Genomic DNA, 20,895 nt, shown 5'->3' with positions numbered 1-20,895 from the left:
CTAGTGCAGTGTGGGTCACTAGTGCAGTGTGGGTCTCTGGTGCAGTGTGGGTCACTAGTGCAGTGTGGGTCTCTGGTGTAGTGTGGGTCTCTAGTGCAGTGTGGATCACTGGTGCAGTGTGGGTCACTGGTGCAGTGTGGGTCACTGGTGCAGTGTGGATCACTAGTGCAGTGTGGGTCTCTGGTGCAGTGTGGGTCACTGGTGCAGTGTGGGTCTCTAGTGCAGTGTGGGTCTCTGGTGCAGTGTGGGTCACTGGTGCAGTGTGGGTCACTGGTGCAGTGTGGGTCACTGGTGCAGTGTGGGTCACTGGTGCAGTGTGGGTCTCTGGTGCAGTGTGGGTCTCTGGTGCAGTGTGGGTCACTGGTGCAGTGTGGGTCACTGGTGCAGTGTGGGTCACTGGTGCAGTGTGGGTCTCTGGTGCAGTGTGGGTCACTTGTGCAGTGTGGGTCACTGGTGCAGTGTGGGTCACTAGTGCAGTGTGGGTCACTGGTGCAGTGTGGGTCACTAGTGCAGTGTGGGTCACTAGTGCAGTGTGGGTCACTAGTGCAGTGTGGGTCTCTGGTGCAGTGTGGGTCTCTAGTGCAGTGTGGATCACTGGTGCAGTGTGGGTCACTGGTTCAGTGTGGGTCACTGGTGCAGTGTGGGTCACTGGTGCAGTGTGGGTCACTGGTGCAGTGTGGGTCACTAGTGCATTGTGGGTCTATGGTGCAGTGTGGGTCTCTGGTGCAGTGTGGGTCACTAGTGCAGTGTGGGTCACTAGTGCAGTGTGGGTCACTCGTGCATTGTGGGTCACTGGTGCAGTGTGGGTCTCTAGTGCAGTGTGGGTCACTGGTGCATTGTGGGTCACTGGTGCATTGTGGGTCACTAGTGCAGTGTGGGTCACTAGTGCAGTGTGGGTCACTAGTGCAGTGTGGGTCTCTGGTGCAGTGTGGGTCACTGGTGCAGTGTGGGTCACTGGTGCAGTGTGGGTCACTGGTGCAGTGTGGGTCACTGGTACAGTGTGGGTCTCTGGTGCAGTGTGGGTCACTGGTGCAGTGTGGGTCTCTAGTGCAGTGTGTTTGTCTCTAGTGCAGTGTGGGTCTCTAGTGCAGTGTGGGTCACTGGTGCAGTGTGGGTCACTGGTGCAGTGTGGGTCACTAGTGCAGTGTGGGTCACTGGTGCAATGTGGGTCACTGGTACAGTGTGGGTCACTAGTGCAGTGTGGGTCACTAGTGCAGTGTGGGTCTCTGGTGCAGTGTGGGTCACTAGTGCAGTGTGGGTCACTGGTGCAGTGTGGGTCACTGGTACAGTCTGGGTCACTAGTGCAGTGTGGGTCACTGGTGCAGTGTGGGTCACTGGTACAGTGTGGGTCACTAGTGCAGTGTGGGTCACTAGTGCAGTGTGGGTCACTGGTGCAGTGTGGGTCACTAGTGCATTGTGGGTCACTGGTACAGTGTGGGTCACTAGTGCAGTGTGGGTCACTAATGCAGTGTGGGTCTCTGGTGCAGTGTGGGTCACTAGTGCAGTGTGGGTCTCTGGTGTAGTGTGGGTCTCTAGTGCAGTGTGGATCACTGGTGCAGTGTGGGTCACTGGTGCAGTGTGGGTCACTGGTGCAGTGTGGGTCACTGGTGCAGTGTGGATCACTAGTGCAGTGTGGGTCTCTGGTGCAGTGTGGGTCACTGGTGCAGTGTGGGTCTCTAGTGCAGTGTGGGTCTCTGGTGCAGTGTGGGTCACTGGTGCAGTGTGGGTCACTGGTGCAGTGTGGGTCTCTGGTGCAGTGTGGGTCACTGGTGCAGTGTGGGTCACTGGTGCAGTGTGGGTCTCTGGTGCAGTGTGGGTCTCTGGTGCAGTGTGGGTCACTGGTGCAGTGTGGGTCACTTGTGCAGTGTGGGTCACTGGTGCAGTGTGGGTCACTGGTGCAGTGTGGGTCACTAGTGCAGTGTGGGTCACTAGTGCAGTGTGGGTCTCTGGTGCAGTGTGGGTCTCTAGTGCAGTGTGGATCACTAGTGCAGTGTGGGTCACTGGTGCAGTGTGGGTCACTGGTGCAGTGTGGGTCACTGGTGCAGTGTGGATCACTAGTGCAGTGTGGGTCACTGGTGCAGTGTGGGTCTCTAGTGCAGTGTGGGTCTCTGGTGCATTGTGGGTCACTGGTGCAGTGTGGGTCACTGGTGCAGTGTGGGTCACTGGTGCAGTGTGGGTCTCTGGTGCAGTGTGGGTCACTAGTGCAGTGTGGGTTTCTAGTGCAGTGTGGGTCACTGGTGCATTGTGGGTCACTAGTGCAGTGTGGGTCACTAGTGCAGTGTGGGTCTCTGGTGCAGTGTGGGTCTCTGGTGCAGTGCTGGTCACTGGTGCAGTGTGGGTCTCTGGTGCAGTGTGGGTCTCTGGTGCCGTTTGGGTCACTAGTGCAGTGTGGGTCACTAGTGCAGTGTGGGTCACTGGTGCAGTGTGGGTCTCTGGTGCAGTCTATGGGCGTCATCCCTTAGCGGGACCCCTGGGAGCCCCCACCGCTTCCATTGCATCACTCTCGACCACCCCCCCCCCCCTCCGCATTGTCGACCGCCTCCATGTCATCGCTCGTCCGTCCATCATCCCACACTCGCCGTGTTGTCAACGGCCTGCTGCTGCTACTGCCGCCACCACGGCCTCTGTCCGTCTGTGCCTCGCTCTGTCTCTGTCTCTCTGTCTCTCTGCGAGCACTGTTGTCTCACCCCGCGGGTACGGCTGTGCTGCCGTGCCCCCCACACTACCAACACTACCCTCCCCCCCCCCACTGTGTGCTCTCTAACGCTGCCCCCCCCCCCCACCGCACCCCCCTCGCCCGCTCTCACGCTGGACGCCTGCATCAGGAGCGTTGCGAAGGAGACGGGCAGTGTCTCCCAGCGCATGCAGCAGATTCAGGACCTGTGAGTAGGAGCTGTCGCCCTCCCACTGCTGCCCCCTACTGCTGCCCCCCACTGCTGCCCCCCCCGCCCACCTCCTCCCCCCCCCCCCCCCCCCCACCACCGGGCTGCCCTCCCCTTCGTCGTCCTGCACGCACGTTGGACGTAGGGGGGACGCATGCGTATCGGGCACGTGACGGTGATGATGATGATGTTGGTGGCGATGGTGGCGATGGTGGCGATGGTGGTGACGGTAACGGTGGCGGCCATGGCGATGCAGCGGCTCGCGACGCACGCGTCGGTCGGTTTCCTACGCACGCGGACGACCATTGACGACGACACGGCGCCCGAGCGCGACGGGGGGGGACGACTCCTGTGGCGGGAGCCGTGAGTTTCCAATTCAGTATCGTGGTGTGTAGAGTGTTTAGGAGTGCGGTGTATAGTGCAGCGTTCGTATGTTGAACTTCTCTCGCACCACCGCGCGTAACCAACCGTGCCAACAATTGTCGGAGGTGCGGGGCAGAAGGACAACAAACCAAAACACAACAACAATCAGCTGTAAAGAAACGAGTTTGGCAGTCTTAGGCGATGATTTAAAAGTGCCCACAGTGCCAGCAGTGGCTTCCTAATATCGGAAGGGGAAGAGCGTTCCAGACGGCCGCGGTTCCTCCTTCGCATCGGGACGCCCCCTCCACCGCCCCACCTCTCCCACTGCCCACATCGCTGTTTGGTTGGAAGCGTAGCCCTCCCACGCGCTGGTTAGCACCGCCTGCAACGCCACCGGTTTCACCGCCCGCATGCCCGGCTATTCTCCCCGGTGCCGTCCCGCACCCCCCCCCCCCCCCCCCCCCCGCCCTGGGATGATGTGCGATGCATCTCGGGAGGATCAATTTAATCCTGGCTGCAATGCATCTTGGGGAGGAATACACTAATGTGTGTTGAAATGCATTGTGGGAGGATTAAATGCATCCTGGGTGCAATGCATCATGGGAGGATTAAGCTCACTGTGGAAGGTGAAATGCATCATGGGGGGTTTAAGATCATCATCCTCGGTGAAATGCGTTGTGGGAGGAGAAGCTTGCATTTCGCTCCTGGGTTCAAAGCTTCGAGTTTTAAAATCTCGTGGGCGTCGTTTGACTGTGCGGTTCTGTCCCTGCATGTACGCCGCTCCCCCCACCGCCCCCCCCACAATGCCCCAATCCCCCCCACCGCCCCTCACCACCTCCATCGGTCCCCCCACCACCACCTCCATTGACCCCATGGCCCCCACCACCTCCACCACCCCCACCACCTCCATCGGCCCACCCACTCCCACCACTCGGACCACCTCCACCACCCCCACCACCTCCATCGGCCCACCCACCCACCACCACCTCCATCGGCCCACCCACCCCCACCACCTCCACCACTCCCACTGCCCCACCACCTCCACCACCTCCATCGGCCCACCCACCCCCACCACCTCCACCACCCCCATCGGCCCCCCCCACCACATCCACCACTCCCACTGCCCCACCACCTCCACCACCTCCATCGGCCCACCCACCCCCACCACCACCACCTCGATCGCCCCCCCCCCCCCACCACCTCCACCACTCCCACCACCCCCACCACTCCCATTGCCCCCCCCCCACTGCCCCCCACGCCGCCCACCCCCCTCCCCCCCCCCCACCGTTCAACATCACCCCCACCAACACCTCCCCACTCCCCGCCCTGCCGCCGGCGCTCTCTCCCAGGTACAAGTCGCTGCAGGAGCTGGGCGACAAGCGCAAGGACATGCTGGAGAAGTGCTGCCGGCGCTTCCTGCTGTCGCGAGAGGCCAAGGAGCTGGAGGCGTGGATCAGCGAGAAGGAGGGGGCCCTCGCGGCGCACGAGACTGCCGCGGACCTCGAGCAGGTCGAGGTGCTGCAGAAGAAGTTCGACGACTTCCAGAAGGTGCGCCCGGGGGCCCCTCGGGAACCCCCCTCATCGCCCTCCACCCTCCTCGTCGCCCTCCACCCTCGTCGCCCTCCACCCTCCTCGTCGCCCTCCCTCCTCGTCGCCTGCCCTCCTCGTCGCCCTCCACCCTCCCTCGTCGCCCTCCACCCTCCCTCATCGCCCTCCACCCTCCTCGTCGCCCTCCACCCTCGTCGCCCTCCACCCTCCTCGTCGCCCTCCCTCCTCGTCGCCTGCCCTCCTCGTCGCCCTCCACCCTCCCTCGTCGCCCTCCACCCTCCCTCGTTGCCCTCCACCCTCCTCGTCGCCCTCCACCCTCCTCGTCGCCCTCCACCCTCCTCGTCGCCCTCCACCCTCCTCGTCACCCTCCCTCCTCGTCGCCCGCCCTCCTCGTCGTCCTCCATCCTCCTCGTCGCCCTCCACCCTCCCTCGTTGCCCTCCACCCTCCTCGTCGCCCTCCACCCTCCTCGTCGCCCTCCACCCTCCTCGTCGCCCTCCACCCTCCTCGTCGCCCGCCCTCCTCGCCCACCCTACTTCGCCCCCTTGGCTGTGTGCAGGTGTGCTGTGTGCGGGTGTGCTGTGTGCGGGTGTGCTGTGTGCGGGTGTGCTGTGTGCGGGTGTGCTGTGTGCGGGTGTGCTGTGTGCAACGTATGTATGTTGACCTTCTTTCACGCCGTACGTTGCCAACGGCTCTAATTGGAGTTCGCATGCGGTGCGCGTGCCTGTGTCTGCCGTGCGTGTCTGCCGTGCGTGTGCTGTGTGTCTGCCGTGCGTGTCTGCCGTGCGTGTGCTGTGTGCCTGCCGTGCATGCGCGTGCGCTGTGCGTGTCTGCCGTGCGTGTCTGCCGTGCGTGTGCTGCGTGTCTGCCGTGCATGTCTGCCGTGCGTGTGCTGTGTGTCTGCCGTGCGTGTCTGCCGTGCGTGTGCTGTGTGTCTGCCGTGCGTGTGCTGTGTGTCTGCCGTGCGTGTCTGCCGTGCGTGTGCTGTGTGTCTGCCGTGCGTGTCTGCCGTGCGTGTCTGCCGTGCGTGTGCTGTGTGTCTGCCGTGCGTGTGCTGTGTGTCTGCCGTGCGTGTCTGCCGTGCGTGTGCTGTGTGTCTGCCGTGCGTGTCTGCCGTGCCTGTGCTGTGTGTCTGCCGTGCGTGTCTGCCGTGCCTGTGCTGTGTGTCTGCCGTACGTGTCTGCCGTGCGTGTGCTGTGTGTCTGCCGTGCGTGTCTGCCGTGCGTGCGCGTGCTGCTTGCGCGTGTGCCGTGCGTGCGCGGGCGAGCAGGACCTGAAAGCGAACGAGTCGCGTCTGCGTGAGATCAACCGCGTGTCCGACGAGCTGGAGGCCGACGGGCTCATGTCCGACGAGGCGCCGCTTGTCCAGGCGCAGGTGCAGGTAAGGGCAGCTGAACGGGCTTCCTCCTTCTCCTTCTTCTGCTCCTCCTACTCCTCCTCCTACTCCTCCTACCCCTCCTACTCCTCCTCCTACTAATCCTAATCCTACTCCTAATCCTACTCCTACTCCTCCTACTTCTACTCCTCCTACTCCTCCTCCTCCTCCATCTCCTCCTACTCCTACTCCGCACAATGCCGCTGCTACTCCATGCTCCCGGGCCCGTGCGGTGTGGTGGTAATGATCTGGTGTGGCCTACTCGTACACACTTACTCACCTCACCCACTCACTCGCTCACTCTGACCCGCTCACTCACCTCTTGAGCCAACCAGTCACTCAACCAGTCACTCACGCACGCACTCAACCATTCTCACACCCACCCACTCACTCACGCATCAACTCACCCAACTGCTCACTCACCCGCTCACTCAACCAGTCACTCACCCAGTCACTCACCCACCGCCTTCAAATGCATGTTTTGGGCAGTGTGGTGAGTGTGAGTTGCGCCACGGTGGCTAGGAGATGTTAACTACCTCGCCTGGCCTACAGGAGATTGTGGGTTCGATCCCGACCCTGACAACGCCTGCTGCTGTATATTTGGAGTCTGCGTCTCTCTCTCTCATCATCACGGTGCCTAGGAGATGTTAACTACCTCGCCTGGTCTACAGGAGGTCGTGGGTTCGATCTCGACCCTGACAACGCCTACTGCTGTATATTTGGAGTCTGCGTCTCTCTCTCATCATCATCACAGTGGCTAGGAGATGTTAACTACCTCGCCAGGTCTACATGAGGTCGTTGGTTCGACCCCGACCCTGACGATGCCTGCTGCTGTTTATTTGGAGTTTGCGTGTCTCTTTCTCTCTCTCTCATCATCACGGTGGCTATGAGATGTTAACTACCTCGCCTGGTCTACAGGAGGTCGTGGGTTCGACGCCGACCCTGACGATGCCTGCTGCTGCTGTTTATATTTGGAGTTTGCGTCTCTCTCTCTCTTCCCGTAGTCGTGTGGATTTTTCCACGGTTCCTTCCGGTTTTCCCCTCCATATTTAGAAGCAACACGCATTGGTTGCTGTTTGAAATGTCCACACGGTGCTGCTGCTGATGATGAAACGCCACTCTGTCGAGCTGCTAGCATTCGCGATGACCACGGTCGCTTCTAGAAATATCGAGCTTACTCGGCAGCTCGCTGGTTAAAACAACAAAAATGTAGTTCTCGTTTAGAGCGTGATGACGACGTTGTGAGTCTGAGCTGTGTGTGCTGTCATTTGTGCCCCCCTCCCCTGTCCTGACCCCCCTCCCCTGACCCCCCCCACTGCCCTGTCCTGACCCCCCCCACTGCCCTGACCCCCCCCCACTGCCCTGACCCCCAACCCCCCCCCCCCCCCCGGCCTCTGGGTGTGGGAACTCACACAGCTGCAGGTGAGATGCCTCGCAGACCTCCCCTGCACGCACATACCACACGCACATACCACACGCACATACCACACGCACATACCACACGCACATACCACGCGCACATACCACGCGCACATACCACACTCACATACCACACGCACATACCACTCATATACCACGCACATACCACACGCACATACACCACGCACATACCACACGCACATACACCACCCACATACCACACGCACATACGTCACGCACATACCACACGCACATACCACATGCACATACCACACGCACATACCACGCATATACCACGCACATACCACACGCACATACCACGCATATACCACGCACATACCACACGCACATACCACACGCACATACCACACGCACATACACCACCCACATACCACACGCACATACCACACGCACATACCGCACGCGCATACCACACGAAACATACCGCACGCGCATACCACACGTGCATACCACACGCATATACACCACGCACATACCACACGCACATACACCACGCACATACCACACGCACATACCACACGCGCATACCACACGCGCATACCACACGTGCATACCACACGCATATACACCACGCACATACCACACGCACATACCACACGCACATACCACACGCACATACCACACGCACATACCACACGCACATACCACGCGCACATACCACGCGCACATACCACACTCACATACCACACGCACATACCACGCATATACCACGCACATACCACACGCACATACACCACGCACATACCACACGCACATACACCACCCACATACCACACGCACATACGTCACGCACATACCACACGCACATACCACATGCACATACCACACGCACATACCACGCATATACCACGCACATACCACACGCACATACCACGCATATACCACGCACATACCACACGCACATACCACACGCACATACCACACGCACATACACCACCCACATACCACACGCACATACCACACGCACATACCGCACGCGCATACCACACGAAACATACCGCACGCGCATACCACACGTGCATACCACACGCATATACACCACGCACATACCACACGCACATACACCACGCACATACCACACGCACATACCACACGCGCATACCACACGCGCATACCACACGTGCATACCACACGCATATACACCACGCACATACCACACGCACATACCACACGCACATACCACACGCACATACCACACGCACATACCACACGCACATACCACGCGCACATACCACGCGCACATACCACGCGCACATACCACACGCACATACCACACGCACATACCACACGCACATACCACGCATATACCACGCACATACCACACGCACATACACCACGCACATACCACACGCACATACACCACCCACATACCACACGCACATACGTCACGCACATACCACACGCACATACCACATGCACATACCACACGCACATACCACGCACATACCACACGCACATACCACGCATATACCACGCACATACCACACGCACATACCACACGCACATACCACACGCACATACACCACCCACATACCACACGCACATACCACACGCACATACCGCACGCGCATACCACACGAAACATACCGCACGCGCATACCACACGTGCATACCACACGCATATACACCACGCACATACCACACGCACATACACCACGCACATACCACACGCGCATACCACACGCGCATACCACACGCGCATACCACACGTGCATACCACACGCATATACACCACGCACATACCACACGCACATACCACACGCACATACCACGCGCACATACCACGCGCACATACCACACGCACATACCACGCGCACATACCACGCGCACATACCACGCGCACATACCACGCGCACATACCACGCGCATATACCACGCGCACATACCACGCATATACCACACGCACATACACCACGCACATACCACACGCACATACACCACCCACATACCACACGCACATACCACACGCACATACCACACGCACATACCACACGCACATACCACGCACATACCACACGCACATACCACACGCACATACCACGCACATACCACACGCACATACCACACGCACATACACCACCCACATACCACACGCGCATACCGCACGCGCATACCGCACGCGCATACCACACGAAACATACCGCACGCGCATACCACACGTGCATACCACACGCATATACACCACGCACATACCACACGCACATACACCACGCACATACCACACGCACATACACCACGCACATACCACACGCACATACACCACGCGCATACCACACGCGCATACCACACGCGCATACACCACGCGCATACCACACGCGCATACCACACGCGCATACCACACGCGCATACCACACGCGCATACCACACGCACATACACCACGCACATACACCACGCACATACCACACGCACATACACCACGCACATACCACACGTACATACCACACGCACATACCACACGCACATACCACACACAGATATACCACGCACATTCCACACGCACATACCACACGCCACACGCACATGCCAAACGCATATACCACACGCATATACCGTCTAGATACCACGCATATTCCTGTCTCGTGTCGTCGTGTCTCTGCGTCGTCTCGTCGTGTCTCTGCGTCGTGTCGTGTCTCTGCGTGGTGTGTCTGCGTGGTGTGTCTGCGTGGTGTGTCTGCGTGGTGTGTCTGCGTGGTGTGTCTGCGTGGTGTGTCTGCGTGGTGTCTCTGCGTGGTGTGTCTGCGTGGTGTGTCTGCGTGGTGTGTCTGCGTGGTGTGTCTGCGTGGTGTCTCTGCGTGGTGTGTCTGCGTGGTGTGTCTGCGTGGTGTGTCTGCGTGGTGTGTCTGCGTGGTGTGTCTGCGTGGTGTGTCTGCGTGGTGTGTCTGCGTGGTGTCTCTGCGTGGTGTGTCTGCGTGGTGTGTCTGCGTGGTGTGTCTGCGTGGTGTGTCTGCGTGGTGTGTCTGCGTGGTGTCTCTGCGTGGTGTGTCTGCGTGGTGTGTCTGCATGGTGTGTCTGCGTCGTGTCTCTGCGTGGTGTGTCTGCGTGGTGTGTCTGCGTGGTGTCTCTGCGTGGTGTGTCTGCGTGGTGTGTCTGCGTGGTGTGTCTGCGTGGTGTGTCTGCGTGGTGTGTCTGCGTGGTGTCTCTGCGTGGTGTGTCTGCGTGGTGTGTCTGCGTGGTGTGTCTGCGTGGTGTGTCTGCGTGGTGTGTCTGCGTGGTGTGTCTGCGTGGTGTGTCTGCGTGGTGTGTCTGCGTGGTGTCTCTGCGTGGTGTGTCTGCATGGTGTGTCTGCGTCGTGTCTCTGCGTGGTGTGTCTGCGTGGTGTGTCTGCGTGGTGTCTCTGCGTGGTGTGTCTGCGTCGTGTGTCTGCGTGGTGTGTCTGCGTGGTGTGTCTGCGTGGTGTGTCTGCGTGGTGTGTCTGCGTTGTGTCTCTGCGTGGTGTCTCTGCGTGGTGTGTCTGCGTGGTGTGTCTGCGTGGTGTGTCTGCGTGGTGTGTCTGCGTGGTGTGTCTGCGTGGTGTGTCTGCGTGGTGTGTCTGCGTGGTGTGTCTGCGTCGTGTGTCTGCGTGGTGTGTCTGCGTGGTGTGTCTGCGTGGTGTGTCTGCGTGGTGTGTCTGCGTGGTGTGTCTGCGTGGTGTGTCTGCGTGGTGTGTCTGCGTGGTGTGTCTGCGTGGTGTCTCTGCGTGGTGTCTCTGCGTGGTGTGTCTGCGTGGTGTCTCTGCGTGGTGTGTCTGCGTGGTGTGTCTGCGTGGTGTGTCTGCGTGGTGTGTCTGCGTGGTGTGTCTGCGTGGTGTGTCTGCGTGGTGTGTCTGCGTGGTGTGTCTGCGTGGTGTGTCTGCGTGGTGTGTCTGCGTGGTGTGTCTGCGTGGTGTCTCTGCGTGGTGTCTCTGCGTGGTGTCTCTGCGTGGTGTGTCTGCGTGGTGTGTCTGCGTGGTGTGTCTGCGTGGTGTGTCTGCGTGGTGTGTCTGCGTGGTGTGTCTGCGTGGTGTGTCTGCGTCATGTCGCCATGTTTGTCTCATGCCGTGTCTCATTTTTGCTGCACAGGAGGGGGCATCTCCAGGCTCTGTGAAGGTAACGGACGTCGCCACCCCCCCCCCACAGTGCCCCTCCCCCTGTCTCCACCCCCCCCCCCCCAGTGCTCCTCCCCCTGTCTCCACCCCCCCCCACAGTGCTCCTCCCCCTGTCTCCACCCCCCCCCCCAGTGCTCCTCCCCCTGTCTCCACCCCCCCCACAGTGCCCCTCCCCCTGTCTCCACCCCCCCCCACAGTGCTCCTCCCCCTGTCTCCACCCCCCCCCACAGAGCTCCTCCCCCTGTCTCCACCCCCCCCACAGTGCTCCTCCCCCTGTCTCCACCCCCCCCACAGTGCTCCTCCCCCTGTCTCCACCCCCCCCCCCCACAGTGCTCCTCCCCCTGTCTCCACCCCCCCCCCCCACAGTGCCCCTCCCCCTGTCTCCACCCCCCCCACAGTGCTCCTCCCCCTGTCTCCACCCCCCCCCCCCCACAGTGCCCCTCCCCCTGTCTCCACCCCCCCCCCCCACAGTGCTCCTCCCCCTGTCTCCACCCCCCCACAGTGCCCCTCCCCCTGTCTCCACCCACCCCCCCACAGTGCTCCTCCCCCTGTCTCCACCCCCCCCCCCCACAGTGCTCCTCCCCCTGTCTCCACCCCCCCCCCCCACAGTGCCCCTCCCCCTGTCTCCACCCCCCCCACAGTGCTCCTCCCCCTGTCTCCACCCCCCCCCCCCCACAGTGCCCCTCCCCCTGTCTCCACCCCCCCCCCCCACAGTGCTCCTCCCCCTGTCTCCACCCCCCCCACAGTGCCCCTCCCCCTGTCTCCACCCACCCCCCCACAGTGCCCCTCCCCCTGTCTCCACCCCCCCCCCCCACAGTGCTCCTCCCCCTGTCTCCACCCCCCCCCACAGTGCCCCTCCCCCTGTCTCCACCCCCCCCCCACAGTGCTCCTCCCCCTGTCTCCACCCCCCCCCCCACAGTGCCCCTCCCCCTGTCTCCACCCCCCCCCCACAGTGCTCCTCCCCCTGTCTCCACCCCCCCCCCACAGTGCCCCTCCCCCTGTCTCCACCCCCCCCCCACAGTGCTCCTCCCCCTGTCTCCACCCCCCCCCCCACAGTGCTCCTCCCCCTGTCTCCACCCCCCCCCCCACAGTGCTCCTCCCCCTGTCTCCACCCACCCCCCCACAGTGCCCCTCCCCCTGTCTCCACCCCCCCCCCCCACAGTGCCCCTCCCCCAGTCACTCCACGGCTACCCCCGCCTGTTCCTCTTGCCACACCATGGCTGTCGCCCCCCGACCCCCCCACGTCACGTGTGTCATGTCTCGTTTGGTGGGGTTGTTGGGGGGTCACGTGATTCTTGGCGCCCCCGGGCCGTGAGAGTGTCGCCGTGGTGACGCCCGACCCCCCCCCCCCCGCCTCCGCTTGTCGTTTCAGGACGAGACCGACACCAAGATGTCTCCGTGGAAGGTAAGGCGGGGGGGGCGCGGGGGGGTCGGGGGGAGGAGGTGTCGGGGTTAGGTTTGGCTGCTGTTAACGTCCACAGGATGAAGATGACGACCACTTCACACGGTGACGATCACTTCACACGGTGACGATGACTTCACACGTTGACGATGACTTCACACGGTGACGATGACGACCACTTCACACGGTGACGATGACGACCACTTCACACGGTGACGACCACTTCACACAGTGACGATGACTTCACACGGTGACGACCACTTCACACGGTGACGACCACTTCACACGGTGACGATGACTTCACACGGTGACGATGACTTCACACGGTGACGATGACTTCACACGGTGACGATGACTTCACACGGTGACGATGACTTCACACGGTGACGATGACGACCACTTCACACGGTGACGACCACACTTCACACGGTGACGATGACGACCACTTCACACGATGACGACCACTTCACACGATGACGACCACTTCACACGGTGACGATGACGACCACTTCACACGGTGACGACCACTTCACACGGTGACGACCACTTCACACGGTGACGATGACGACCACTTCACACGGTGACGATGACTTCACACGGTGACGATGACGACCACTTCACACATTGACGACCACTTCACACATTGACGACCACTTGACACGGTGACGATGACGACCACTTCACACGGTGACGACCACTTCACACGGTGACGATGACGACCACTTCACACGGTGACGACCACTTCACACGGTGACGACCACTTCACACGGTGACAACCACTTCACACGGTGACGACCACTTCACACGGTGACGACCACTTCACACGGTGACGACCACTTCACATGGTGACGATGACGACCACTTCACACGTTGACGACCACTTCACACGGTGACGATGACGACCACTTCACACGTTGACGACCACTTCACACGGTGACGATGACGACCACTTCACACGTTGACGACCACTTCACACGGTGACGACCACTTCACACAGTGACGATGACGACCACTTCACACGTTGACGACCACTTCACACGGTGACGACCACTTCACACGGTGACGATGACGACCACTTCACACGGTGACGACCACTTCACACGTTGACGATGACGACCACTTCACACGGTGACGACCACTTCACACGTTGACGACCACTTCACACGGTGACGACCACTTCACACGGTGACGATGACGACCACTTCACACGGTGACGACCACTTCACACGTTGACGATGACGACCACTTCACACGGTGACGACCACTTCACACGGTGACGACCACTTCACACGGTGATGACCACTTCACACGGTGACGATGACGACCACTTCACACGGTGACGATGACGACCACTTCACACGGTGACGATGACGACCACTTCACACGTTGACGATGACGACCACTTCACACGGTGACGACCACTTCACACGGTGACGACCACTTCACACGGTGACGATGACGACCACTTCACACGGTGACGACCACTTCACACGGTGACGATGACGACCACTTCACACGGTGACGATGACTTCACACGGTGACGACCACTTCACACGGTGACGACCACTTCACACGGTGACGATGACGACCACTTCACACGATGACGACCACTTCACACGGTGACGACCACTTCACACGGTGACGACCACTTCACACGGTGACGATGACGACCACTTCACACGTTGACGATGACTTCACACGATGACGACCACTTCACACGGTGACGATGACTTCACACGGTGACGATGACGACCACTTCACACATTGACGACCACTTCACACGGTGACGATGACGACCACTTCACACGGTGACGATGACGACCACTTCACACGATGACGACCACTTCACACGGTGACGATGACGACCACTTCACACGGTGACGACCACTTCACACGGTGACGATGACGACCACTTCACACGTTGACGATGACTTCACACGATGACGACCACTTCACACGGTGACGATGACTTCACACGGTGACGATGACGACCACTTCACACATTGACGACCACTTCACACATTGACGACCACTTGACACGGTGACGATGACGACCACTTCACACGGTGACGACCACTTCACATGGTGACGATGACGACCACTTCACACGTTGACGACCACTTCACACGTTGACGACCACTTCACACGTTGACGATGACGACCACTTCACACGGTGACGACCACTTCACACGGTGACGATGACGACCACTTCACACGGTGACGATGACTTCACATGGTGACGATGACGACCACTTCACACGGTGACGACCACTTCACACGTTGACGATGACGACCACTTCACACGGTGACGACCACTTCACACGGTGACGACCACTTCACACGGTGATGACCACTTCACACGGTGACGATGACGACCACTTCACACGGTGACGATGACTTCACACGGTGACGACCACTTCACACGGTGACGACCACTTCACACGGTGACGATGACGACCACTTCACACGGTGACGATGACTTCACATGGTGACGATGACGACCACTTCACACGGTGACGATGACGACCACTTCACACGGTGACGACCACTTCACACGGTGACGATGACGACCACTTCACACGGTGACGATGACGACCACTTCACACGGTGACGATGACGACCACTTCACACGATGACGACCACTTCACACGGTGACGATGACGACCACTTCACACGGTGACGACCACTTCACATGGTGACGATGACGACCACTTCACACGTTGACGACCACTTCACACGTTGACGATGACGACCACTTCACACGGTGACGACCACTTCACACGGTGACGATGACGACCACTTCACACGGTGACGACCACTTCACACGTTGACGATGACGACCACTTCACACGGTGACGACCACTTCACACGGTGACGACCACTTCACACGGTGATGACCACTTCACACGGTGACGATGACGACCACTTCACACGGTGACGATGACTTCACACGGTGACGACCACTTCACACGGTGACGATGACGACCACTTCACACGGTGACGATGACTTCACATGGTGACGATGACGACCACTTCACACGGTGACGATGACGACCACTTCACACGGTGACGACCACTTCACACGGTGACGATGACGACCACTTCACACGGTGACGATGACGACCACTTCACACGGTGACGACCACTTCACACGGTGACGATGACGACCACTTCACACGGTGACGATGACGACCACTTCACACGGTGACGATAACGACCACTTCACACGATGACGACCACTTCACACGGTGACGACCACTTCACACGGTGACGACCACTTAACACGGTGACGATGACGACCACTTCACACGTTGACGATGACTTCACACGATGACGACCACTTCACACGGTGACGATGACTTCACACGGTGACGATGACGACCACTTCACACATTGACGACCACTTCACACGGTGACGATGACGACCACTTCACACGGTGACGATGACGACCACTTCACACGATGACGACCACTTCACACGGTGACGATGACGACCACTTCACACGGTGACGACCACTTCACACGGTGACGACCACTTCACACGGTGACGATGACGACCACTTCACACGTTGACGATGACTTCACACGATGACGACCACTTCACACGGTGACGATGACTTCACACGGTGACGATGACGACCACTTCACACATTGACGACCACTTCACACATTGACGACCACTTGACACGGTGACGATGACGACCACTTCACACGGTGACGACCACTTCACATGGTGACGATGACGACCACTTCACACGTTGACGACCACTTCACACGTTGACGACCACTTCACACGTTGACGATGACGACCACTTCACACGGTGACGACCACTTCACACGGTGACGATGACGACCACTTCACACGGTGACGATGACTTCACATGGTGACGATGACGACCACTTCACACGGTGACGACCACTTCACACGTTGACGATGACGACCACTTCACACGGTGACGACCACTTCACACGGTGACGACCACTTCACACGGTGATGACCACTTCACACGGTGACGATGACGACCACTTCACACGGTGACGATGACTTCACACGGTGACGACCACTTCACACGGTGACGACCACTTCACACGGTGACGATGACGACCACTTCACACGGTGACGATGACTTCACATGGTGACGATGACGACCACTTCACACGGTGACGATGACGACCACTTCACACGGTGACGACCACTTCACACGGTGACGATGACGACCACTTCACACGGTGACGATGACGACCACTTCACACGGTGACGATGACGACCACTTCACACGATGACGACCACTTCACACGGTGACGATGACGACCACTTCACACGGTGACGACCACTTCACACGGTGACGATGACGACCACTTCACACGTTGACGATGACTTCACACGATGACGACCACTTCACACGGTGACGATGACGACCACTTCACACATTGACGACCACTTCACACGGTGACGATGACGACCACTTCACACGGTGACGACCACTTCACACGGTGACGATGACGACCACTTCACACGGTGACGACCACTTCACACGGTGACGACCACTTCACACGGTGACGATGACGACCACTTCACACGTTGACGATGACTTCACACGATGACGACCACTTCACACGGTGACGATGACTTCACACGGTGACGATGACGACCACTTCACACATTGACGACCACTTCACACATTGACGACCACTTGACACGGTGACGATGACGACCACTTCACACGGTGACGACCACTTCACATGGTGACGATGACGACCACTTCACACGTTGACGACCACTTCACACGTTGACGACCACTTCACACGGTGACGATGACGACCACTTCACACGGTGACGACCACTTCACACGGTGACGATGACGACCACTTCACACGGTGACGATGACTTCACACGGTGACGACCACTTCACACGGTGACGACCACTTCACACGGTGACGATGACGACCACTTCACACGGTGACGATGACTTCACATGGTGACGATGACGACCACTTCACACGGTGACGATGACGACCACTTCACACGGTGACGACCACTTCACACGGTGACGATGACGACCACTTCACACGGTGACGATGACGACCACTTCACACGGTGACGACCACTTCACACGGTGACGATGACGACCACTTCACACGGTGACGATGACGACCACTTCACACGATGACGACCACTTCACACGGTGACGACCACTTCACACGGTGACGATGACGACCACTTCACACGGTGACGATGACTTCACATGGTGACGATGACGACCACTTCACACGGTGACGATGACGACCACTTCACACGGTGACGATGACTTCACACGGTGACGATGACGACCACTTCACACATTGACGACCACTTCACACGGTGACGATGACGACCACTTCACACGGTGACGATGACGACCACTTCACACGATGACGATGACTTCACACGATGACGACCACTTCACACGGTGACGATGACGACCACTTCACACGATGACGATGACTTCACACGATGACGACCACTTCACACGGTGACGATGACGACCACTTCACACGGTGACGACCACTTCACACGGTGACGACCACTTCACACGGTGACGATGACGACCACTTCACACGGTGACGACCACTTCACACGGTGACGACCACTTCACACGATGACGACCACTTCACACGGTGACCATGACGACCACTTCACACGGTGACGACCACTTCACACGATGACGACCACTTCACACGGTGACCATGACGACCACTTCACACGGTGACGACCACTTCACACGGTGACGACCACTTCACACGGTGACCATGACGACCACTTCACACGGTGACGACCACTTCACACGATGACGAGCACTTCACACGGTGACGACCACTTCACACGATGACGACCACTTCACACGGTGACGATGACTTCACACGGTGACGATGACGACCACTTCACACGGTGACGACCACTTCACACGGTGACGACGACTTCACACGGTGACGACCACTTCACACGGTGACGACAACTTCACACGGTGACGACCACTTCACACGGTGACGATGACGACCACTTCACACATTGACGATGACTTCACACGGTGACGATGACGACCACTTCACACGGTGACGATGACGACCACTTCACACGGTGACGAGCACTTCACACGGTGACGACCACTTCACACAATGACGACCACTTCACACGGTGACGATGACGATGACTTCACACGGTGACGATGATGACCACTTCACACGGTGACGACCACTTCACACGGTGACGATGACGACCACTTCACACGGTGACGACCACTTCACACGGTGACGACCACTTCACACGGTGACGACCACTTCACACGGTGACGACCACTTCACACGGTGACGATGACGACCACTTCACACGTTGACGACCACTTCACACGGTGACGATGACGATGACTTCACACGTTGACGATGACGACCACTTCACACGGTGACGATGACTTCACACGTTGACGATGACGACCACTTCACACGGTGACGATGACTTCACACGTTGACGATGACGACCACTTCACACGGTGACGATGACTTCACACGGTGACGACCACTTCACATGGTGACGACCACTTCACACGATGACGATGACTTCACACGGTGACGATGACGACCACTTCACACGATGACGACCACTTCACACGGTGACGACCACTTCACACGGTGACGATGACGACCACTTCACACGGTGACGATGACTTCACACGGTGACGACCACTTCACACGGTGACGATGACGACCACTTGACACGGTGACGACCACTTCACACGGTGACGACCACTTCACACGGTGACGACCACTTCACACGGTGACGACCACTTCACACGATGACGATGACTTCACACGGTGACGATGACGACCACTTCACACGATGACGACCACTTCACACGGTGACGACCACTTCACACGGTGACGACCACTTCACACGGTGACGACCACTTCACACGGTGACGACCACTTCACACGGTGAAGACCACTTCACACGGTGACGATGACGACCACTTCACACGGTGACGACCACTTCACACGGTGACGATGACGACCACTTCACACGATGACGATGACGACCACTTCACACGGTGACGATGACTTCACACGGTGACGACCACTTCACACGGTGACGATGACGACCACTTCACACGATGACGACCACTTCACACGGTGACGACCACTTCACACGGTGACGATGACGACCACTTCACACGGTGACGATGACGACCACTTCACACGGTGACGACCACTTCACACGGTGACGACCACTTCACACGGTGACGATGACGACCACTTCACACGGTGACGACCACTTCACACGGTGACGATGACGACCACTTCACACGATGACGATGACGACCACTTCACACGGTGACGATGACTTCACACGGTGACGACCACTTCACACGGTGACGATGACGACCACTTCACACGATGACGACCACTTCACACGGTGACGACCACTTCACACGGTGACGACCACTTCACACGGTGAAGACCACTTCACACGGTGACGATGACGACCACTTCACACGGTGACGACCACTTCACACGGTGACGATGACGACCACTTCACACGATGACGATGACGACCACTTCACACGGTGACGATGACTTCACACGGTGACGACCACTTCACACGGTGACGATGACGACCACTTCACACGATGACGACCACTTCACACGGTGACGACCACTTCACACGGTGACGATGACGACCACTTCACACGGTGACGATGACGACCACTTCACACGGTGACGATGACGACCACTTCACACGGTGACGATGACGACCACTTCACACGGTGACGACCACTTCACACGGTGAC

General features: G+C 59.0%; 1 protein-coding gene across 7 annotated transcripts in view; it reads left to right on the top strand.

Moving 5' to 3' along the window:
• The window catches only part of SPTAN1 (spectrin alpha, non-erythrocytic 1), a 119,844-nt gene that overhangs the window by 56,885 nt on the left and 42,064 nt on the right, over positions 1–20,895 (top strand). For 5 of the 7 annotated variants that reach the window (XM_076056043.1, XM_076056041.1, XM_076056046.1 and 2 more), the window contains 5 exons: positions 2,826–2,882; positions 4,595–4,793; positions 6,062–6,172; positions 11,645–11,671; positions 13,043–13,075. In XM_076056043.1, coding sequence (XP_075912158.1) covers positions 2,826–2,882; positions 4,595–4,793; positions 6,062–6,172; positions 11,645–11,671; positions 13,043–13,075 — 427 coding nt within the window. The remainder of the gene's footprint in view (positions 1–2,825; positions 2,883–4,594; positions 4,794–6,061; positions 6,173–11,644; positions 11,672–13,042; positions 13,076–20,895) is intronic. The other 2 variants (XM_076056047.1, XM_076056045.1) reach the window with 1 other exon arrangement.

Source organism: Petromyzon marinus, chromosome 74 (genome assembly GCF_048934315.1).
Source record: "Petromyzon marinus isolate PM22_M1 ecotype Great Lakes invasive population chromosome 74, UKy_Petmar_22M1.pri1.0, whole genome shotgun sequence".
Classification (NCBI taxonomy): Eukaryota; Metazoa; Chordata; class Hyperoartia; order Petromyzontiformes; family Petromyzontidae; genus Petromyzon; species Petromyzon marinus.
Note: the sequence above shows the minus strand (reverse complement) of the source record. Positions and strands in the feature narration are given on the sequence as shown.